At 37.7% G+C, this 24,749-nt stretch overlaps 1 protein-coding gene across 1 annotated transcript in view; it reads left to right on the top strand.

The window, feature by feature from the left end:
* The window catches only part of MAN1A1 (mannosidase alpha class 1A member 1), a 169,017-nt gene that overhangs the window by 126,831 nt on the left and 17,437 nt on the right, over positions 1-24,749 (top strand). Inside the window, exons 7-8 of the mRNA XM_025384348.1 lie at positions 16,034-16,157; positions 19,649-19,742. Coding sequence (XP_025240133.1) covers positions 16,034-16,157; positions 19,649-19,742 — 218 coding nt within the window. The remainder of the gene's footprint in view (positions 1-16,033; positions 16,158-19,648; positions 19,743-24,749) is intronic.

Below are 24,749 nucleotides of genomic sequence, written 5' to 3'. Positions count from 1 at the left end.
TGTAATTCACATACCATATAATTCATCCACTTAAAGGGTACAATTCAATAGTTTTGAGTATATTCACAGAGTTGTGCAGCCATCAGCACAACAGATTTCCCTTCCCTTTTGAATAACAAAATGGGAATACCAGATAGAATCCCAGTGGCAAGGTCAGGAAGGAGAGAGCTTATGGGGTAAGGAGAAGAGAGATTCTGCCACCAGAGAAGCTGGATTTTCTCCTCCTCACTCCCAAACTCTGCCCAGGATTTCAGCTGTGATTATATAAATAACATTTTAAAGGAAATTTTGTGCATTTTTAAACTGTAGAAAACCAGTCATGGTGAAGAAGTTTCCCTATGCTAATGTGAAAATGAAATCAAGATCATTTTGTGTTGTTGTTGTTTTGTAAAGATAAAAGGTGGACCGGGCATAGTGGCTCATGCCTGTAATCCCAGCACTTTGGGAGGCTTTGGCAGGAGGATCCCTTGAGCTCAGGAGTTTGACACCAGCTTGGGCAACATAGCAAGACCTTGTCTCTACAAAATCTTAAAAAAATTAGTCAGGCATGGTGGCATATACCTGTAGTCTCAGCTACTTGGGAGGCTGAGGTAGGAAGATTGCTTGAGCTCAAGAGGTCAAGGCTCCAGTGAGCCATGGCCACACCACTGCAATCCAGCCTGGGCAACAAAACGAGATCCTGTCTCAAAAAAAAAGGAAAAAAAAAAAATCCTTAAAAAAAAATGAAAGATACTATAAGCTAATAACCAAAATAAAAAACACTTCAGGATGTTTATTAGCTAAAAAGTATTATTATCTGTAATACGTTTTATATTAACCAGAAATATAATGTATATCTTATGCTAACAGTGCTGTAGCAAAAATGAACTCTGGAAAATATGGTTCTTCACATTTTTAAGTCAGTTGAGGAAGTTTGAATATGGACAACGTACTACTATTTCATTTGAGAAAATTATTGTTAATGTTCTTTGTTGCCATATGGTATTGTGGTCATAAAGGAGAATTTCCCTACTTTTTGGAGATGCATACTAAAATATTTAGTGAATTGATATCTGTGACTTCTTCAAAATAATTTCCCAAAAGAATATTAATATGGAAAAAGAATATTATGCTTATATATAGATAGGTGACGCCACTACAAAATAATTATTAATATTTGTTAAATCTAAATGGTGGGTATATGAGTAAATTTAAGTGTTTATTTCACTCTTGCTGTTACTTTTTTATGTATTTGACATTTTTCATTAAAAATAAAGTTTTGGAAAGTAGGTCTCTGAGGCCGGGCACAGTGGCTCACATCTATAATCCCAGCACTTTGGGAGGCCAAGGTGGGTGGATTACTTGAGGTCAGGAGTTTGAGAGCAGCCTGGCCAACTTGGTGAAACCCTGTCTCTACTAAAAATACAAAAATCACCTGTAATCCCAGGTACTGGGGAGGCTAAGGCACGAGAATTGCTTGGACCCAGGAGGCGGAGGTTGCAGCGAGCCAAGATTGTGCCTCTGCACTCCAGCCTGGGTGACAGAAGTGAGACTCTGTCTCAAAAAAAAAAAAAAGAAAGAAAGAAAAGAAAATGGGTCTCTGAATATTCTAGATACAAAACAAGAATATGATCTTAATGGTATGTTTAGTTTGCTGGTATTAGGTAACAGGAGGATATCTATTCATATTTGTCAGTATATGCAAAAATTATCTTTAAAATGTGATTGAAGAAACAACGTGATTATCTGTGGAGAGGGAATAGGAAAAGTGTGGAATGGGCAGGAATTGGAAGTAAAATTTGTGGTTACTTTTTTATGCTTTTTAATATTTTGAAACATTTTATTATCTAATAAAAATTATATATTGAAAGAGAAAGAGAATATTGTCATTAAAGATTGGAGCCTAAAAAATAGAAAAATGTATTTTATGCTCAAAAATTTTTTCAGATAATGCTAAAGCACTGCGCTTGTAACTGTTGTTGACCTGCTGAATACATTTAGAATTTGCTTCGGGGATATTAAAAAATTGGACTTCTTTTTCTTTGTTACAACATGTCAGCATTGTTTTTCTTTTATTGTCTTTTTATAACATGTTTTCACTGGGGACTCTTAAAGAAAAAAGTATATTATGAGTCAGTTTTGTACATATTGTTTTTCCTTAATGCCATGTTGTTTCAAATAAATATAGATTGGTGATATCTCAATTTTCAGTGCTAATAAATTTCCTTTGCTCTCCTCGGCTCAGGAAATTGGCTAATTCAACTGCTAACCTATATAGAAGTATTCATATGAAAAATGACATTCTGTAGTTCTGAAAAAAGCAGAGCACACATTGTTAAACCAGTCAGACCTGGTGTGGAAACCCACCCACCCCTGACACTTAATAACTGGAGCAAGTCACTTAACCTTGTAGAGTCCCAGTTTCTTTTGCTAAACAGTAATATCCTACCACCTACGAGGTTATTGTGGTGATTAATTGAATTACATAAACAACTCTTACTTGTAGTGTCCTCATTTAAAGAAGGTGCCTTTTTTTTTTTTTTAAATGCGGATTACCAATAAGTCTGAAGGACTAGCAGTTTAACATTGGTTATATGCATTGCTTTGTTTACAAAAACAAATTCTAAAATTTAATTCTAAAGAGAAGGAAATTTAAACCATTTTACATACAAAAGGATACTACGTGAAAGTAATGTTTAATTAAATTAAAATTTTAATCAATGTCTCTTTAAACTCGCCAAGTAAAATAAATTCCTGTGTTATCAAATTTTTACCTCTTGGAATTAAGCTTTAAATTTTGTATTGCATTTGACCAGTGGGTTCACTGGTGACTGAATCAGCAACTCCAAATATCATGATGTCCTTTACAAACCTTATATATTGTCCATAGTAAAGTAGTTGTCGTAATGAACAAGTTTTGGCAGAAGAAAGATTTCTGTGGTAGTCTTTTGAAAATCATTCTAAAATGAATATTGTGGTAAAAGTCTTCTTCTGGTGGGATAAAGAGAATAATTTTTACTAATTTCCTGTGCATGTGGATATTCAAAAGTGTATGGATTTTTTACATGATGATTCTGTAAGAACTCATAGTTGATTACTTAGCCACCTGCAAGATATTCCTTTGAGAAAAAAAAAAAGGTTTTCCTAGCTTTTCTTACTAAGTTGTATAATGTGTCATTGATGTCTGTCGCTGTCTCTTACTATTAGAAATATTTTTATTACCTTTTTCTGGAAGACTTATGACATATAAGAGCTTCTTAAAAATGTTGCATATTTGGTAGTTGTGTAGCAATTAAATTGCTTTGAGAAAGTTGGCTGTTAACAGTAGCAATTTGTTACACTTTTAAATTTGGGAATACCTTACATTGTTTCATTACTACTTGTGTTGCAATTCTATCTCCAAGTGAACATTTGGTGAATTTTTTTTTTTTTAGTAGATGTCTAAAATTGAAGGGAAAAAAAAAAAAAACAGATTTCTTTTGGTTAGCTAAATGTCAATTGCTTAATCCAAAAAGATAAAAATGTTTTGCTGGACTAATCCCTGTAGTTTCAAAGCATTTTAATGTGTATTATTCCATCTGATCCCACTAAAACTCTGTAAGATGGGGTAGGCAAGTATTACTTTGAAACTGCAGCTTTAAGCAAAATGATATATAACCAAACCAATTTTACCCTTGGCTAATTGTTATAAACAAGGGTTAAGTTTCTACGGCACATTCATGGTCACAAAAACATCACCAAACTTCTAAAGATCAAAGCACTTCTAATATTAAACATTGAAGTAAATGTGAGCTATACTTAACATTTAAGAAAGATTAATAAAACAGATAATTATTTACCCAGTTTTTCTAGTTCAGGGTCACTGGTTGTCAGAGCCTATCTTGGCAGCTCAGAGTGCCAGGTGTGAACCAGCCCTTGCCAGGACGCCATCTCAGAGCAGGGTGCATTCATACGTACACATTCATTCATTCATTCAGACTAGGACCATGTAGACGTGCCAGTTCACCTAACATGCACAGCTTTGAGATGTGGGGGAAAAGCTGGAGTACTCAAAACCCAGGCAGACATGAGACAACATGCAAACTCCATACAGACAGTGGACCCAGTCCAGAATCAAGTTTTTTTTTTTTTCTTATCAATGTTATAAGTAAAGGACATTGAATGAAAAGACCTTATTTGAGGATCTTTGGTGGTTTAATATTCAAGAGCAGTAATTAGCTAAGATATTGAGCAGGTGAGCCTAATACAACGTGTTATCTGATGTGAAAAACAAAAATATTTATAGTTTAAAACAGTAAACTTTACATACTGTATATACTACTATAACTTTCTCTCCTGAACCTAATTAGGAAGAAAATCACTCCAGGTTTTTAAACAGGGGATGATAAAGTCTGATTCGCATTTCTAAAGTTCACTCTGGACACTGTGGGAAGAATAGGTTCCATAAAAGGAAGAGTGAAGCCAAGCAAGCAAATGATTATATAGGCAAGAGGCAGATGGTTGGTGGCCTGGTCTGGGTGCTGATAGTAGAGATGGACTGATATGGAGGAACTGGAGCTATGTTCGGGAGGTAAGAGTTGTCAGGAAGAACTGGATTTGGGGATGAGGGAAGACAGGATCAAAGAAACACTTGATATGGCCTAATGGCCCTGTGTAATTTGCCCCTTTATCAGCTCTCCAGACGCCCTGGCACTGGAGTCCCCTCACTGACTGTCAGCTACACCAGCCAACCTTCTATTTTCACACTTTGCAGACTCATGCCTAACTTAGGACACTTGTAAGAGCTACTCCCAGTCTTCATTGGCAGGTTCATTTGATCGTTTCTGGTCTCAGCTTGAAGATCTCGCCTTCTACATGTTCTTCACAACAAGCCAATCTAAAGAAGCTTCTCATCAGACTCCACCACATCAACCTGTTTTATTTTCTATTTGGCACTTCACATTACAAGAGAGTTTAGCCATTTTTCACATTGGCATTCCACTGTTAACTGAAATAAGTAATCTTAAGCTCTAAGAATATCTGCTTTCCCCCATAGGATCCAAGAAAACATTTTCATTTTGAGTAAAGAGAAAAGTAGCCCAAAAATATTGTTATTATCCTTAAATTGACATTCAAGGAAAAAGAAGCAACTCATCCCAACCATAAGATATACTTTGTACCAAGAGTAGACCCAATCCATAAATTGTAGGATCTTCCCATTGGCTCATTGCTTTATTTCTCAACAGATCATTTCACACCAGATCTATCTGGAAAAGTCTAGTATTAGTCTAGTATAAATAGTCTGAAGTTCAGCCTCTCTCCTGCTGTTTTAGATTCATCTATCACCTAGAGACCCTTCTTACCACATTACCAGTCTCTACCCCTAATGATTCCCTAGAAGTGAGAGTTTGGGGCCTAATTATTACATAAACTTTTCTGTATCCTTTGCCATGTACCTCATACTATATGTTTGATGCCATGTAAAGCCCAGATTCCATTAACAGAACATAAAGAAGAAAGGTTTTTCTTTTCTTTCTTCCTTTTCCTTAAAGATAAAATGAGAATGATTAGTATCTCTAATTTCAAAATGCTATTCTAAGATTTTTATTTTGCATTTTATAATGCTTTCTGAAAAGTACAGTTTCCAAAAGTTAGTTTTCTTGTGTCAGCATTAATTTATCTGAGTATTTCCTTAAAGGCAAAATAATGCCAGTAATTTGTTTCAAAATGCTATAGTGGGCCAAGTGTGGTGGTTCATGCCTGTAATCTCAGCACTTTGGGAGGCCAAGGCAGGCAGATCACTTGAACTCACAAGTTCAAGACCGGCCTGGGTAACGTGGCGAAGCCCCATCTATACCAAAAATACAAAACATTAGCCGGCCATGGTGGTACGCGCCTGTGGTCCCAGCTACTCGGGAGGCTGAGGTGGGAAGAGTGCTTGAACCCAGGAAGCAGAGGCTGCAGTGAGCTGAGATCCTGCCACTGCACTCCAACTTGGGTGACAGAGTGAGACGCTGTCTCAAAAAACAAAACAAAAATACAAAATACTATAGTGATGTTTTTACTTTTTGCATTTTATAAACAATTTTAAAACTTTTTTTAATAAACTGCAGTTATTTCTGTCAACACTGATATATTTTGAATATTTCTCCTAGAAAATATGCAGTTTTACTATCAGCCAGTTACTTTGTCCTTTGAAACATTTTTTAATGTCAAGATCATTATTAGGAGGCTACCAGAAGTTCAGAGCATGAGAAGTAGCTCCATTTGCATTATTCTTATTTTATAAAAGTTTTTAGGGCTGGGCGCAGTGGCTTATACCTGGAATCCCAGCACTTTAGGAGGCCAAGGCGGGCAGATCACGAGGTCGGGAGTTCGAGAACAGCCTAGCCAACATGGTGAAACCCCATCTCTACTAAAAATACAAAAATTAAGCCAGGCGTGGTGGTGCATGGCTATAATCCCAGCTACTCAGGAGGTTGAGGCAGGAGAATTGCTTGAACCCAGGAGGCGGAGGTTGCAGTGAGCCAAGATCATGCCACTGCACTTGAGCCTGGCCGACAGAGCAAGAATTCATCTTAAAAAAAAAAAAGTTTTTAGGAGTTTCATTACATTTGCAATATATTTATCCAATAATATAATCTTAATCACTGAAAATGTATAAACATGTAAATTAAAGGTAAACATAAATTGAAACTATCACCACATGAAAATATTTTAACTTGTGTAATAAACCTTGTTTTCTATTTCATAGAAAATATAATGGATTACTGTGATATGTTAGAAATGGATTTGTCACTGCCTTATTATAAATGCAGCAGTTATAAAATGGCATCTACTATGTAACTATCTTTTTGAGGGAGCGGTGGTGCTAGTAAAAGAAACAATTGTTTTTCTGCCTTTAGATTTGCACGAGAAGTTAAACACAGAAGATGTCGCAAGGCAGCATAGAGCTGATTAGATGCAGATTGTCCTTTAACACTGACTGTATTTTATATAAAGGTGTTTCTAAGGACCAAAACAGGGTACACACTGATTTCGTTGTAGTAGTTTATGTTCCATTGAAAAGATTATCTTTATTGCTGAGTTTTCCTCATTTTTTATTCTTTATTGTCCTTTTTATTATTTTGTCTTTTTCTTTCATCTTTATGCTTTTAAAATTTTAGTTGCCAAAGTGTTTCATAACACAGCATCCAACAGCCTCCAAACCATAAGTTGTAGGCAGAAGGCAGGAAAATGAGAATGAAGTAGTTTGGTAGCTTTATTCTTCAGCATCTGTTTGAGAGTAATCTCTGAATCTGTTTGTTTTTATCACAAGCTGTGTGCACATTTTTATTTGTGCATTACTTCTTTCATTAAAAAAAGGTAAGAAAAGCTGCCATTTTAAATTATGAGATGGTTTAATTAACTGTCTGGTTTCTTTTGGTTGGGTAGATTCATTTAATTTGAAGAGAAATATCTAAACTTACCTCATGCAGCTTAAAAATTACATCCTAATTATTGATCCTGATTACCTAGACATCATCTGTTTTCCTAAACTCCCTTCATATTAATTCATCATTTGGGAATTTGAATACCATTTTCTCCCTATGGGTTCCTTACTAGCATCCATTTTACTGATCCTGCCTTAAAACAGTTGATTACTCACTCTGAGGTGTAGTGATGATGAATGTATTAGGCCTCAAGGAATGAATCCTTTCCACTTAATCCTAAGTAGTTTAATATCTGGAAAAGACCTACAGTAAGGATCTGCTGAAATGGGTAATAAGATATCAGTGTATTTCATATACCAGTCAGATGAAGTTCAATTTATTTTATAGAAGTTTAATTAGAGCCTCTTGATCTTGGCTAAGTAATGCCCAGAGGAAGAACAGAAATGGTTTTCCAAAAACTATTTTTCCTCTACTCAGCTGTCAGAACAAAATTTAATTGAGTTGCAATTGAGACCCCAATCCTCCAACATTTCAGGGTAGGACATCTTGGTCATCAAAAACAACCTGAGCATATTTCCTAAGGCGTTTGGTGTTTGGATGGCACGGTAACAGGCATGGAGTAAGCGCTCCGTAAATTATGCCAGACTGACTGGCTCAGTTGTAAGTTGCTGAGTTTGGCAAGATGCATCCCCGAAGTGCTTACTTTTTAACCTGTTGAACAGAATCACTTAATATTGTCCTTTATGCCTCAGAATTTCTGCCAAAAACTAACATTACTTTTGGCATAATTGATAGTGAACTGTTCTTTCCAATAGTAATTGCTCTGGTGCTTCAGCTGGGCCCTGAGACTAATGGTGCCAGACTTGTAGCTTTCATGGGCCAGGTAAAATTTTCCTAATTACTGAGAGACTGGCCTTAGGTTACCAGTGTTTTTATTTCATTTAAAAAGTATACCAAAAAAAAAAAAAAAAAAAAAAAAAACCCTACTATTGGCCAGGCACAGTGGCTCACACCTGTAATACCAGTACTTTGGGAAGCTGAGGCAGGCAGATCATGAGGTCAGGAGATCGAGACCATCCTGGGTAACATGGTGAAACCCCGTCTCTACTACTACAAATACAAAAACTTAGCCAGGCACGGTGGCGGGCACCTGTAATCCCAGCTACTCAGGAGGCTAAGGCAGGAGAATTGCTTGAACCCGGGAGGTGGAGGTTGCAGTGAGCCAAGATCACACTACTGCATTCCAGCCTGGGCAACAGAGTGAGACTCCATCTCAAAAAAAAACAAAAAAAAAACAACAAAAAAAAAACCTACTATTATTTCATTAAAAAAAAAAAAGATAAGCTTAACATCACAAAAATAGGAAAGACAGAGATTCAGAAAAAAAAACAATCATTTAAATTGAATAAAATTTAAGCCTTCGTAAGAAGTTGCCACCCTGTCATTATTTTCCTCATTTCACCTTTTCTTGACTCTTAGAAGTCACTTCAGACCATTGTAAATTTGTGATAGTAAATCATGGGATCAGCCTGGAAGAGGAAGTTTTCCTTAAATTGGCTATCAGAGGAGCATGTATGTGGTGACACTAAATATGGGATTAGATTATCCAGATATAAGTTTGGGGTGAGAGCCAATGACACAACCTCTTTGTTTTTGCTTTTCGGTTTTATTAAATTAAGCACGTATTGAGCACCTCTGTTTCTTGGCACTGCTGTAGACTTTGGAATAAAACATGTGCATGATGCAGGGATCTCTGTTGCTGATGATCTTAGAAACTAGGAGAAGCAAGTAATACTGGCCACACTGTTTACCATAAGAGACCATACGACAAAATTTGGAGAGTTACTAAAAGCCTGAAGTCTGTACTAATTTCATGTGGCTTGAGCCATAGATGATCCACAGACCCATAGAATGAAAGACAGAGATGGACAGACATAGCCGAATTTCACTATGGTGTTAGTGTCTTAAGTACTGTTTTGAAATGAAGCTATGTGTTTAACTCTTACAATGATGGGACAGTTGTATCTAAAATCAAAGTAAGGGGAAATTTTAAGAGATGTTGGGCAAACTAATTTCATATATTATTATTTCCGAAGATGGAATATACTATGCTTCTATTCCATCTTGAAGCCTATTAGAAAAATATCTTGATATAAATGATTGTGTGTAGATTCCCCCTCCCCAGTTTTAAAAGGAGTCAGTATGATGATTTACAACAGGTGGATGGATGTGCAGTATCCCAAAGGCTATGGAGGCTACCAAATGAGGTGGGATATTATTGGCCCACACTGTAAAGAGAAATAGCTGTGTAAGTATTGGATGTTTATGTCTCTAATACACATTCCCAAGTCCTTCCTCATTATCAGTTTAGATAATTAAACCAACGTCTTCCAGCTGGAATCTTTGTAGACATTTTTGTCTGAAAATAAGTTAGCTTTAAAAAGAAATGATTCATAAACATGACAGGAATGGGAAAAAATGAAACCAGACACACCACTGAATTGTTTATAGTGGCAAAAAGATAAAAATAAATTAGCTTCAGTGTCCAGTGCTACAGTGAGTTTAAATAAATCGGAATATGTCCTTTGAAAATGTTTTAAAATAATACATCTATTTAGTCAGATAGTATGCACTCAACAGCAATAATGATGTACATTGATTGGCATGGAAAATGTTTGTGAAAAATGCAGTGTATATTTAAAGCAACATGTAGGACTGATTTTTTTTTTTAAGTGGTGTATATGCATGCCAACTAAATACACCAAACTGCTTTTTCATCAGTTCTGCTCGCCTTTTTGGTGATGTCTTTGAAGCTAGTGATAGAATATCCCAACCTGCCCAGTAACTGGACAGAAACTGCACTCAGCTTATCTGCAATTACTGCACTCGACTTATCGACAATTTGTTGATAGACGTTAGCAAGGAGATCTTACCCAAAAGATAGATGAGAACGAGAATTATGGCATCTTTGAACCTCAGGAGCAGGTTATTTGTGGAATCAGAGAGCGCCTTTCACCATCTTTGTCTTCATAATCCCCATCTTCCCCCACAGCCCAAGATGGTCAGATGTAAGAACAGCAGTACTGAGAGTCAGAGTAAACTAAATTGTTCCATGTTCAGTTGCAGCTCTGTCTAAAACAACTACCCGTTATGAGATGGAGCAAGATATGACTTAATTTTAAACATTATTTTGACCCTTAGTTAAAAAGTTGTGTGGAAATTCTGTGGAGATTTACCCTGCTGCTGTTTGGAAGCAGGAAGCTGGGGTTTATGGATTAATTCAGTAAATAGCTGCCCTCTATTAGCCACCTTTCCCCAGAGGGATAGTCATTGGGAAGTAGTCCTCCACAGTCAGAGTTTCTGCAAGCTGCAATAGAATTGTGGCTAGTCTTAGAATGCCAGTCCCCTGGAATTGTTATTCCAGCTTTTAGTGAGGTCTTAAGAATGTAAACTTGAAAGATCGGCACTGTGCAAACCTTTTCAGGAAGGACGCATTTGTAAGTGAAGCCGAAATTGCTTTATCTAAACATCAATTCACTTTGAGAATACAGCTAAATGACACAGTCATTCATGACATTTTTGATTATTCTTTCCCAATCTGTGCTAAAGTCCAAAAGGAATAATATTGGATTATCTGCTCTTTTGAATTAAATATCCCTGTGTGCCATTCTATTTGCGTACATGACTAAGGCTTTGCAATAGTTGTATGGGATGTGAGGGAATCTTTTTCTTCCAAAAATTGATAACTGTATAACCCCAAGGAGTCAACTGTATTCTGGACTATGAACTTGAATGAAGTTTGCTTACGGCTGAGAAATTATTCAAACCAGAATTCTCAAGAAAAATAATTTTGGTTCATTTCCCATTTTGCATAAAATAGCAAGCAGTGAGGAAGAATAAATCGAAAGTCATAGCTAATCAAGACTTTATAACTATTTAATGCTTTGTTTACATATTCATCTGGCAATTTTTAGAATTGCTTCAGTTCTATAAATTATCTGGTACATTTGATGATAATAGGTAGCCAAATATATGTGTTAATGATCCAAATTGTATTGGGACAGTCACTGTAACCTATACCTTTCTTTTTTCTTTTTTTGAGACAGGGTCTTACTCTACCACCATGACTGGAGTGCAGTGGCAATCACAGCTCACTGCAACCTCCACCTGCCAGGCTCAAGTGATCCACTCCTGCTACCACTTCCCAAGTAGCTGGGACTACAGGTGCACGTCACCATGCCCATCTAATTTTTGTATTTTTTGTAGAGATAGGGTCTCACCATGTTGCCCAGGATGGTCTCGAACTCCTGGACACAAGTGATCTGGCTGCCTCAACTTCCCAGAGTGCTGGGATTACCAGAATGATACATCGCACACAGCAACCTGTACCTTGAGTTACCTTAATTTAAGATTATTTTGAAAGAATACACCATCAATCCAGAACAATCCTCCAACTAGTTGAATCATTACAGGCTCTAGGAAAAGAGTTAGCATCTCTCCCATAGGATTCAGATATGAATAGATTAGCACCATTAGTACTGCGGTTCCTTCCTCTGGCTCTATTAACCATTCCCAGGAGACAGGAGGAAAAGCACATAAAGCCCATTGCTCTCAGAGCTCTGAGGTCTGTAAATAATTATGCCTTCTTGTTTTTGAGTAAAGTAGAATGAAGTATATTACCACAGTTAATAAACTACATTCAAATTACAGCCTCCAAAGCAACAAAAGCATTCCACACTTTGAAAAGATCATAGTGACTCAATTCCTTTAAAGAGACGTTTCTATTTATAGTTGCCAAAATCAATTATTTTAGTTGTGATATATTCTTTTTAAATATTTATTACCTTTATAGAATACTGAAAATTTTAAAATTGAAACATATACATTAAGTAATACTCCAATTTAAAATGGAAGAAGTAGGAATTGGAAGAAACATAAATAATTAGAATAATGTAGAAGTTGAAGTTCTGCTGCAGAATCCTTTGAACCAAACACTTGGCAGCTCCCCAGATCACATTAATTGCCTTTTTGTGTATACATTTGCACTGGCCGACTCGTCATCTTGGCTTAAAATGTAGTCATTGTAACAAGATTGGTAATATTTAAATATTCTTTCATTTCATGCCTGTCTTATGGAACTAATGGTTTCTGAACACAAACTATTATTTTATCTTTGAAATATTTTTCTAAATATGATTAGTTTTTGTAAAATAGGCCAGATAACACCATAGCTGTGTTTAAAATAATGTCATAGTGGAACTGAAGTTAGAGACATTTTAAATCTCCCACTGCCATAGATAAAATTCATTTTTGGCCCAGCAGTCTAGAATGCCTCACCTTTCATAACCGGGGATGCCTGAGACACTGGGACCCCCGCACCAGACCAAGGGAGCTAAACTCTCTCTGACCTCATTTCCTTTTGTCACCAACCCTCCATTTTGTGTCAAATGCCTGTGTCCATACATCGTTTTAAAGATTAAAGCCTTACAAATACATAGATTCCTCAGTAGATTTATAGAATTTAAAGACAAAAATAACTTTAGAAATCATTCTGTTCATCTCCCTTAATCTATGAGTGACCAAAGCTTACATGCTTGCTATGCAAGACAGGAGGCAGCCATTTCTCTGAGACACACACACATTTCAACTGTGGCGGCCTGTGGTAGATAGATGGGTGCCCCATGTCCTCATCTAATGTCTATAGTTGTACTATCTCTAATTTATTGAACCCCTTCCCTGACTTATATTTAAGAGCCAGTACAACCGTTGATCTCATAAGTAATCTTACTGAAATACATTAATTCTGCAGACTGAATGAATGGTAACCAAAGCTGTCCTTTCATATAAACATGCTTTATATTCTAAATCCGGTTTTCTTTCTATTCGCATAACATTTCCTCTGCTAGTGATTTTAATGTTCTTGCTTCCATGGTTGGGGGTTGGGAGGGTGGTGACAGAAAAGAGTACCATTTTCCTTCTGGTATGAACGTGTACAAAGAGGGAGGAAGGATACATTTAACTCTTTAAATTAAATGTTAAGAAATGTTTCTAAACATACTGAAGGCTTTTCCAGTATATCTCTGGTTTTCTCTTGATTCACCACATTAATGGCAGAGAACAAATACATGGATATAAAGTAATATGAGGTTTAGTTTAGTATATATATATATTGCTTAACTTTCTCATCTGAGTGTGCTACCATATGCTCTAATCCCCGAACTTAACCAGTCCCTAAGATCTGGAAGGCAGGCTGGGCTTCCTCAGCACTGTGTTCTCTTTCTTTTCCAGGATAAAGTCATCTCCTCTTACCCTGATATTGCCTTATGTTGCAGCTTTGTTTTTAATATTTCTCCAGACCACAGAAATTTGTAGTTTTGCTAAATAGGCTTATTGGCATTGGTCAGTGATGGAGTGATTGGAATAAAACATTGATATGTTGGCCAGGTACGGTGGCTCACGCCTGTAATTCCAGCACTTTGGGAGGCCAAGGCGGGCAGATCACGAGGTCAGGAGATCGAGACCATCCTGGCCAGCACTGTGAAACCCTGTCTCTACTAAAAAAAATACAGAAAATTAGCCAGGTGTGGTGGCGGGCCCTGTGGTCCCAGCTACTCGGGAGACTGAGGCAGGAGAATGGCATGAACCTGGGAGGCGGAGCTTGCAGTGAGCCAAGATCACGCCACTGCACTCCAGCCTGGGCAACAGAGCAGGAGTCTGTCGCAAAAAAAAAAAAAAAAAACAAAAAACAAAAAACATTGACATGTCGTGACAACTAGTTAATGACCAATTACCATGTGCATTTGCCATATGTTAATAAACTTTGAAAGTAGCTATTCATCCTATTTGGATGATTGGAAATTCTTTTTTATAAGCCAACTATGAGAATAAAAACTGACTCACATTCCCAGAACCTAATAAATTTAGGGCATTTTGTAAAATAAATGAATATATCGTTTTCAGATCTCTGTGTCTTATTTCTCTTTACTTTTTCTTAGATGTACTGTATGTCAGTGTTTTGGAGGAAACTCTAGGTTTTGCTGTAGAAAGGAGCAAGAAGTGAGAGTGAGGCGAGCCCAGGACTGTAAGCGCCAGTCATCCTCATGGTTTCTCTCTTCCTCAGCATTCCTCAGCAGCCTGGCGGCAGATGCCAGGACAGGACTGAAAGGGTTTACCCAGAGCTGTGACTGATATATGGCAAAAACAAAGTGAGGGTGAACACCAAGAGCAGCATTTTGATGGGGTCTACCTTAGAAAGAGAGAATTCCACAAGCCGTTAAGACCTGGCTACAGCCTATCCCTCCAGCCTTCTCTCCCACCAACCTCCATTCCCTCCATTCTGCAGCTTAAGAGCTGCTTCTCGTTCCTGGCCAGCCCCTCTGCTCGTGTGTTCTCTCCTTGCCCAGATTCTCATCATTTTTTCCTCACCAACTGGTACTTACCCTTCAAGAATCAACTCAGGAGTCTCTTCCTTGAAGAAGTTCTTCTGTGATCCATCCCCACCACGCTGGACTGTGTGTCCCAGCTTTAGATGCTCAGAGAACTCTTCACACATGTATCTCGGCATTCACCATCTGTGATTGGAACTATTTATGCTTAGTTCTTTTTCTGTCATTACACTATTAGGTCTTTGAGAAAAAGTGATTGATTATCATAACCATGCTTGTAACCCAATGCCATGTATAGTCCTGGCAGATAGTAGGCATGCACTAAATGTGCATTCTAAACTAAAAGTGTGGGATTTTAGCTATCAGAAAGGGAATGTATTAGAAGAATAACGAACTTTATTCTTTTGAATTACCACATCTTTTTTGAAGTGTTAAGTGGCTCTCCAGAAATAAACTGTACCCAAGAGTACTGCCATGTCTCAGGAGTCACTTTATGTGCATTTGGATGTGTGTATGTTTATAACTGTTTTAAAAGGCCTAGTTTTTTAAAAAAGCATTTCTCCAAGAAAGGCCATGGAGCAGTAATTTCTGAAGCTCATGCCTCTGACCTTTCCAGATTTTATAACCTAATTTTGTTGGAATTCTTGATCACAGGTTGTATAGAGTAGGGAATGAGTTAGCACCTTAGGTAATATGCTTAGAAAAAAATAAAATAGAGTGAAGACACATGGAAGAAAGAAAGTCTGGTAAATGCGGGAAGATTTGGAGAGGGTTGAAGTGAGTGTATAATTAATGAATCTTGGAAATTTATCTTTTATCCAAATAAAATTTTGTACATAATGTGAATGTCCGAAATTCCTTGGACTCTCAGGCTGAAACTAATTAAAATGTTGAAGAGCTTTATGTGGTATTTGGGCATGGTGGGACTGTTTTGGTCAGGTTTTGTTTTATATTCTACGTGGAATGGTTATACATCTATATAGCATCTGTACTTTCCAAAAGATTTGCCTGTTCATCAACAGCAAGTACTCAGCAGCTTTTTTCTAAATTAAGTCAACAGTAATTTTCAATTTGGAGACAGGAGTCAAACCCTAAAACTGGTAGCCAAAGAAAACAGTGCTTGGTTTTACAGTATCTAGAGGGGACTGTTAGGTAGGATGCCTTGTTTTAAAAGCCGTCTATTTCATGTCTACTATTTAGATAGTGAAAAATGGAATTAGTCTGACCCATAACTCTTCGATGTCATCTCTTCTTTAGCGGTATTGGAAGGAACTGGCCCTGGGCCTCTGGAGGCAGCAGTATTCTGGCAGAATTTGGAACCCTGCATTTGGAGTTTATGCACTTGAGCCACTTATCAGGAAACCCCATCTTTGCTGAAAAGGTGAGATTCTTCAATGTGCCTTGGCCTGCAAAGCAACACTTATGAGAAACAGTATCCTCTCTGAGAAGGTTTAGGAATTTTTGAGGTGGAAATAACAACCAAATTTGTTATAGCTCTTTCTGAAGTTTTGCAACATGCAGCATTTCAATTAGCCAAACTGTAAACCTACAGCCTTTCCAGTGCGCCACTCTAGCTCAGGATGTGAGGACACGGCTTCCACCTCTGGTTCCCTCTACCTTAAGTTAGTTGCTTAACTCATCTGAAGTTTGTGTCCTTATCTAAAAATATTTGGTACTAAATGCACTGCATGAGCCAACTATGTGAAATACAGACTGAAAGTGTTACACAAATGTGATGTTGCACCTGAATTGGTCCCTCATTTTCCAAAAGCAAACCCATCGATATTTCGATAAATTCATGTTCCCCCCATCACTCTACCTTTATTTTCAACCTGCTTTTTGGCTTCCCTTTACAGTAAAATTCCTTGAAAGAGTCGTCTTTGTTGTCTGCTTTTCAAGTCTCTTGAACCTGCTTCAGTAGGACTTTTCCCCCAGCCACACCTGTCGCAGTGACCAGTGAGCACCACAGTGCTAAAGTCACTTACCCATTCTCCCCTTCATCTTCCTTGCACTCTCAGCATTCGACACAGTCAATCGGTTCTTCGTTCCTGAGATACACTTTGCGCATGGCATGTAATACGCTCCCAGTTTTTCTCCTTTTTTGCTGGATGCTCCTTCTGTCTTCCTTTTTGTGTCCTCCTCAACACCCCAACCTCTAAATATTGGAAAGCCCTAGCACTCAATCCTGTGCCTCTTCTTTTTTATAGTCACTCCCTACATTGTTACATCCAGTCTCTGGGCTTGGCATACCATCTCTATACTCTAGACTCCAAGTTTATTATTTCAGTCCCAACCCGTTCCTGAACTCCAGACTCTATATCTGTTTATTAAACATCTCCACGAAGAGGTCCGATAGACAAGTCCCACTTAAAATGCCTCAGGCTCAACGCCTAGACCTGCTTCTCCTCCAGTCTTTGCTGTCTTGGTAAATGGCATCTCACTGTACCCAGTGGTCAGCCCAAAGATCTTGAGATCCTCCTGGTTCTTCTTTTTGGTAAACCCCAGGCCCAGATCCACTAAGAAATCCTTTGGGTGTCTCGCTGCCTCTACTGCTGTCCTGATCTGGGATCCATCATGTCACCTGGACTATACAGTAGCCACCTGACCACCACTTCCTCTCTTGCCCCCTCAGCCTTCCCATGACACTGAAGAGTGAAATACGCCCTTACTGTGACCTGTGGGGCCTGGGTGGCCTGGGCCCTGGCTCTCCTCTCCTCTCCTCTGCCTGCTGACATGCTCCCCTTTGCCTCTTCACCTCTGGCCTCAGTGGCCTTGCAAACCTGCTGTTTCCTCAGGGCCTTTGTACTTGCTCCCCTCTCTGTTCCGAGCGCTCTTCCTTCACATATCCACGTGGCCTGCTCCCTCACTTCTTTAATATTCTGCTCAAACACCTCTGCCTTGCCAGGCCACTCTGACTAATATGGGATAGCCTCTCCACATCACCCTGTCCCATTACTCTCAATCAGCTCCGACTACCGTAACAAAAATGCAGCCAGAAACAACAGAAATTTCTTCCTTACAGTTCTGGAGGCTGGGAAATCCAAGATCAAACTACCAATGAGGTAGGTTTCATTCTGAGCCTCTTCCCTGGACTTTTAGACGATGAGCACTGTCCCAGTGTTTCTTCACATGACGTCATCTTCGTGCTCTGAGGGAGAGAAGGAATCACAGAGAGAGAGCTCTTGTGTCTCTTATGAGGGCACTAATCCCATTTAATGCTCTACCGTCATAACCTAATTGCCATCTCCAAATAAATCTCCAAATACAATCACATTGGGAAGCAGGGTTTCAGCATATGAATTTAGGGGTATGCAGCTCAATCCATAGCACCCTCTTATTTTTTTCCACAGTATTTACCATCTCCTGATAAACTATACAGTTAGATGTTACTTAACAGTGTTTCAGTCAGCAATGGACCACATATATGACAGTGGTCCTGTAAGTTTATAATGGAGTTGAAAAAATTCCTACAGCCTTGTGACATCATAGTCGTCATAATGTCATAGTGCAATGCATTACTTACATGTTTGTGGTGGTGATGGCATAAACATACTCTACTGCCAGTCATATAAAAGTATAGTACATATAATTATGTACAGTACATAATATTTGATAAAGTAAATGACTGCATTACTGATTTATGTACTACTATCATGTTTACTGTTATTTTAGAATGTACCACTTTTTTTTTAAGTTACCTGTAGAAGCAAGGTCCTTCTAGAGGTATTCCTCTTGAAGGCATTGTTATCACAGGAGTTGACAGCTCCATGCATGCTACTGCCCCTGAAAGACCTTCCAGTGGGATAAGATGTAGAGGTGGAAGGCAGTGATATTGATGGTCCTGCTCTGTGTAGTCCAAAGCTAGTGTGTATATGTGTCTTAGTTTTTAACAAAAAGTTTAAAAAGTTCAACAACTTTAAAAAGAAATTTTAAATAGAAAAAGGCTTACAGATAAGAATATAAAGAAAGAAAATATTTTGGTACAACTATACAAAGTGTGTTTTAAGCTAACGGTTATTATAAAAGAGTCAAAATTTTTTTAAAATCAAAAAGCTTATAAAGTAAAATTACAGTAATCTAAGGTTAATTTATTATTGAAGAAAGAAAAATACTTTTACAAATGTATTGATAATGGCTAAGTATACCATGTTTATAAAGTTTACAGTAGTACACAGTAATGTCCCAGGCCTTCACATTCACTCATTACTCACTTACTAACTCATCCACTGCAACTTCTAGTCCTGCAAGTTTCATTCATGAAAAGTGTTCTATACAAAGTGCCCTGTATTTTTATATATATGGTTATAAAATGTATAACCCTATAGAAAGGTATCGTTTTTCATCTTTTATAGTGTACTTTTCTATGTTTAGATACACAAATACTTCAGTAGAGTAACATACACTACACAGGTTTGTAGCCTACAAACAGTAGGCTGTGCCAACTACATTTGTGACAGTGTACTCTATGATGTTTGTACAACAGTGAAAATGCCTGTGTTTCCCAGCATGTATCCCTGTCATTAAGTGACACATGACTATACTTACGTATTTATTTGTCTATTTATTTATTTATTGTCTGTCCCATCCCACTAGGATGCATAATTCTAAGAGTACGGTGACTTTGTTTATCCACTGGCCCCTTGTTCCTAGGATGGCATCTGGCTAATGGTAGATAACTAATCAGTGTGACTAGATTCACTTACTGCTATTATGTTTGTAATAATAAGCTAACAGCAATTATCTTTGTTCTAACTCTGCATCGTTTAAGTCAACTTATTTTTTCTAAAATGCAAAAATATGTTCAAGAAGAAGAAGAATGGCATGAAAATTGTTTTTCAGATTTTCACAGTAACATTTTATTTTCTGTTATAGGTAATGAATATTCGAACAGTACTGAACAAACTGGAAAAACCACAAGGCCTTTATCCTAACTATCTGAATCCCAGTAGTGGACAGTGGGGTCAACGTAAGTCAGAAGATTCGCATTATTGTAGCTCTTTATGGTACTGTACTCGTCGAGGGAGAGGAAGCACAAAAGCAGCACAGATTTTGTTGAGAAATGTTTAGAAAAGGAGAAAAGGGCATGGCTCCTTTAATAAACAGGCTTCTGTCATCAAGATTGTGTTACCAGGAAACTGGATTGTGTATTTTTCATATGTAACTCCAACTGTGATGACATATAAGCACATTTAAAGCTATTAATAAGAAAGGGAAGATCTGGCCAGAGTAGTGTGGGGATGATAACCTGTAACAAGCTGGTCATGTGGATAGAAAGGAAATTCATTCCTTTGTATTAATGACTATGAGAGTTTTATAGAGAGTAGGTAGACCATTCTGCTTCCTAACATTCTCTGTTTCTTCGTGACTATACAATAAGAGGGAGCCTGAATTTTTAAGAGTTGGGAAATTGGAAGAGCAAACAGCCTGTTTTTCTCTACTTAATTTTAAGCTGCCAGATAAAGGTTTCTTGCCAGTATAATTACCTTTAGGATGGGAGAAAGTATTGCACAAGGACTTTTGATCCTAGAAGCCTGCACTTAAGACTCTTCAGATGATTTTGAGAAGGGGCATAAAGATCCAGAGTAGCTGAAAGAAATGTTCTCAAGCTGATTTGGAAAAACAGTAGTAGATTAAATAGCAACTGAAAACAAGTGAAGAATATTGAGATGCCCAGCTGTGGCAAGAGTACATTGCCTTAAGATTTTACTCTAATTTGGGTTTTTTCTTTATATTTTAATGTCATGTTCTTAGATACCTCACTGTTACTTTAGAAGTACTTTTCTTAAAGAATAATAGGAAAGAATATGCTAAAATCCATATGCTAAAATGTGTCTGTAGCTCTGGAAGCCTAGCCGTTGAAACCTTAGGGCTATAATCAAGGTTACCACTTACCTAAGTGTGGTCAACAGATCACTGGAAGTCCTTGAGACCTCTGAAGAGGCCCACAAGGTCAAAACTATTTTTATTATAATAATATAATATATTAAGACATGTAATACATGTCTTAGTCATATTTACTAAGCCAGTACACCATGTCTTGCACTTAGTGGGTGTTTACGTACTTAAATTTTGTGAATACATATGTACTCTATATCTCATCTCTCTCTCTGCCTCTGCTGTTTAATAGTGGTACTTTAAAAGACTTTCTTCCTTTTCTAAAATGTTGATATTTACACCTACAGTGTTAGGTGAAACTGCTGAAGCCTCACTGAGAACAAAGGCAAACAAACACCAAATAGTACTAATACTCGTATTCTTTCTTTTTTTTTTTTCTTTTTTGTGGGACAGGGTTTCACTGTGTCACTCAGGCTGGAGTACAGTGGCATGATCTCAGCTCATTGCAACCTCTGCCTCCTGGGCTCATGCTGGGTTCAAGCGATCTTCCCACCTCGGCCCCTCTGAGTAGCTGGGACTACAGGTGCACACTGCCATGCTCAGCCAATCTTCAATTTTTTTTTTTTTTTTTTTTTTTTTTTTTGGTAGAGACAAGGTCTCATTATATTTCCCAGACTGGCCTCAAACTTTTAGGCTTGAGCGATCCCTTTCCCTTGGTCTCCCAAAGCTGGGATTACAGGCATGAGCCACCACACCAGCCCCCATTGTATTCTTAGTAGCATTTAAAAAAAGGATACCAGTTTCACTTATGAATGTGCCTAATGAAACAGTAAAAAAAAAAAAAAAAAAAAAAAATTAGTGATTCTAGTAAATATCAACCCTTGAGTACACACCTTTGTCATGTTCTATGAGATGAAATGGAAAGTACTCATAAATCACTCCTGCTGAATTATGAAAAATGGTAGTTGCGTCAAGGAAAAGCTCTTGGGTGTTTGAGTTGCAAGCTGAACTAGCCACTTACTGTTTCATGGATTCAACATTTTTACTTGAAAGAACAACTTAAAAAATGGTTATTTAGGCTAGGTAATTGGGAGCCATATTCTTGAAAATGAGCTTGTCACTTCAAGGAAAAGTCACAGTAGTTATGCCAATGATTATAATGCAAGTTTCTAAATAAAAAATAGAATTTTGGGGCCGGGTGCGGTGGCTCAAGCCTGTAATCCCAGCACTTTGGGAGGCCGAGACGGGTGGATCACGAGATCAGGAGATCGAGACCATCCTGGCTAACACGGTGAAACCCCGTCTCTACTAAAAAATACAAAAAACTAGCTGGGCGAAGTGGCGGGCACCTGTAGTCCCAGCTGCTCGGGAGCCTGAGGCAGGAGAATGGCGTGAACCCGGGAGGCAGAGCTTGCAGTGAGCTGAGATCCGGCCACTGCACTCCAGCCTGGGCGACAGAGCCAGACTCCGTCTCAAAAAAAAACAAAAAAACAACAACAAAAAAAAATAGAATTTTGGGAAACTTGTACATGCTACCATGAACTTGACACAAATACTTTTCCTATTAGATTGATGATGATATTAACAAATGTGGTTTTCTGACATTGTATAATGGAACGTGTCAATATTTGAAAGATCTGCATAATTCAGTGAGCCAGTATTTTCCAAATGACCAAAGCATGACATTATAAGATCATACATGGAAAACAATATATGTAAAGTACAAGATAGACCAATGGATTTTAATGTAACAATACAAAAATTCATTGATGTAATTTGTAATTTTATAACGCAATTAACCTTTAAAAAAAGAAACCACCTGTTGACTATTATAGTATCAAAGAAAAATATCCACAATTGTGTGAAAAGTCTGTTAAAATATCGTTTGTTTTTCTGACTGTATTACTGTGTGAGGCTGACTTTTCTTGATGTATTACAGCCAAAACAACATATAGCAAAGGATTGAAAGTAGGGCAGGCATGAGTATCCAACTGTCTCCTATCAAGGCAAACAAGAAAGAGATATGCAAAAATGTGAAATTGTGTCAGTCTTCTCACTAATTTTTTGTTTTGTTTTGTAAAATATAACTTTTTTGAAAAATTGTATATGTTAATGGGCATGTAATTATTATTTTAAATGAAATAAGAAAAGTATTTTTAAATTATTTTAATTTTCCAATGTAGTAAATTGGAAAATTTTAATTTTCCAATGTAGTAAATTACTTACATAAATTATTTGGGGTGCCCATTTCTTTTGAAGATTACAAAAGGGTGCTGAGACTCAACAGTTTGAGGGCCACTAGAGGACTGAGGATAAAACAACTTATGTATATTTCCGTCATTGTTGTTGTTGTTGTTGTTATTGTTGTTTTGTTTGAGATGGTGTCTCGCTCTGTCACCCAGGCTGGAGTGCAGTGGCATGATCTCAGCTCATTGCAACCTCCCTGTCTCATGCTCAAGCAATTCTCCTGCCTCAGCCTCCCGAGTAGCTGGGACTACAGGCGCGTACCACCACACCCAGCTAATTTTTGTTTTTTTAGTAGAGATGAGGGTTTCACCATGTTAGCCAGGCTGGTCTCGAACTCCTGACCTCAGGTGATCCGCCCTCCCCGGCCTCCCCAAGTGCTGGGATTACAGGCATGAGACACCACGCTGGGCCTGCCTCTGCTTTTAATGGTTGTTCTGCTTGTTCTCTTTTAGCAGTTGCCCCTGCTCCTCAGTTGTGGCTGAAAGGCAGTATCCGGTCCTGGTCACTGATAATATGAACTGATCTTGTTACTATTGAGGCCAGATGGCAGGGTTTCATGTCTGTACACAGAGCATTTATCATCCTTTGATTTCTGTAACAGCCATCCATCTATCTGTATCTAATCTAGCTAGCTATGTGTAGTGTCACTAGCATCATTGGGGGATTGTTTCAGAGAGAAATTCAGATGAAGTCAACAAAAATTTTAAAAGGGAGATATTGAGTATTTTAATTCTTCTTTGTCTGGATTCTTTTGCTACTTGCTTTTTCTCTTTTTTAGATAGTAGAAATCCTTTTATGGGACCTATTCTTATGAAGAAAAGAATAAATTACTCCTTCAGAGAAGAGCGTAATATTTGACTGACTACAGTACACCTCACCTTTAGAGCGGTTGGACATAAAAATACCATATTATGTTCTTTCTAGAAGTAGGTTGATCCTTTCCTACTGATAAAATCAGGCCTACTCTCCCCCACATCCGCTAAGATGTTTACACAGGACTGTGTTAACAAACAGCCATCCAGGCCTGAAGGAAGCTTAGTGAGTGATATGCTAAATTAATGAGAAGACCTGTTTCTCCTTTACGTTTCTTTGTCTGAAATTTTTATAGGCAGGAAATTTTAAAAATAGAAAACTAGCAAATACCAAAATTAATTAAAACAAATGTATTCTTATGTAACACTTTTTTCTTATTTTAAAAAAATCCCCAAATGCCCAAACTTGCTTCTTCCATCTATTAGAAAATCATAACCCAAGGGGAGGAAAACATCAAGCTCCTTCTGGCCGTTGGTTTTCAGCTCTCATTGCTTTAACTCCAAAGGACATGTCTGGATCCTGGCCATCGTTTCCTATCACTTCATGGAGTCAGTGTTGTTTTGACAATGCCAGCCCGGGATTTGCTTTTCCACGCATCACTTGCATTTGTCTCCTACAATGATGTTGATAACAACAGGGTTTATTATTGATGAGTTCGTACTTAGTCTATTTAGTTTGTAAATGTCAGAGGTTTCTGTGTTGATTTAGGAAACTGTAAATGTCACTTCAAGAATCAGACTTAGAATTTTTTAAATATATTTTTACACTAAAATTTAAACTATAATTCTACACTTTCTGCAACAAGAAAATCACATACTTAACTACTTTAAAACATGGCTCTTTAGCTTGGATAGTTACAGCCCTTTATTAAGGTTGACATAGAAGAATTTTGCTTTGTTCATCAATTATTTGTTGAGTACCTACCATGGGCAAGACACTTTCCAGGGGCTGGGGTGGACTGGGAAACATAATAGGTCTGGTCTCTACCCTCTTGGTTCATGATCTCGTGGAGGAGACAGAAGAAAATGTTACCACATTATGAAATTGCAGGTGATAAATGTGTGCAATCAAAAAGTGT

Source organism: Theropithecus gelada, chromosome 4 (assembly GCF_003255815.1).
Source record: "Theropithecus gelada isolate Dixy chromosome 4, Tgel_1.0, whole genome shotgun sequence".
Taxonomy (NCBI): Eukaryota; Metazoa; Chordata; class Mammalia; order Primates; family Cercopithecidae; genus Theropithecus; species Theropithecus gelada.
This window is presented reverse-complemented; position numbering and strand designations above follow the sequence as displayed.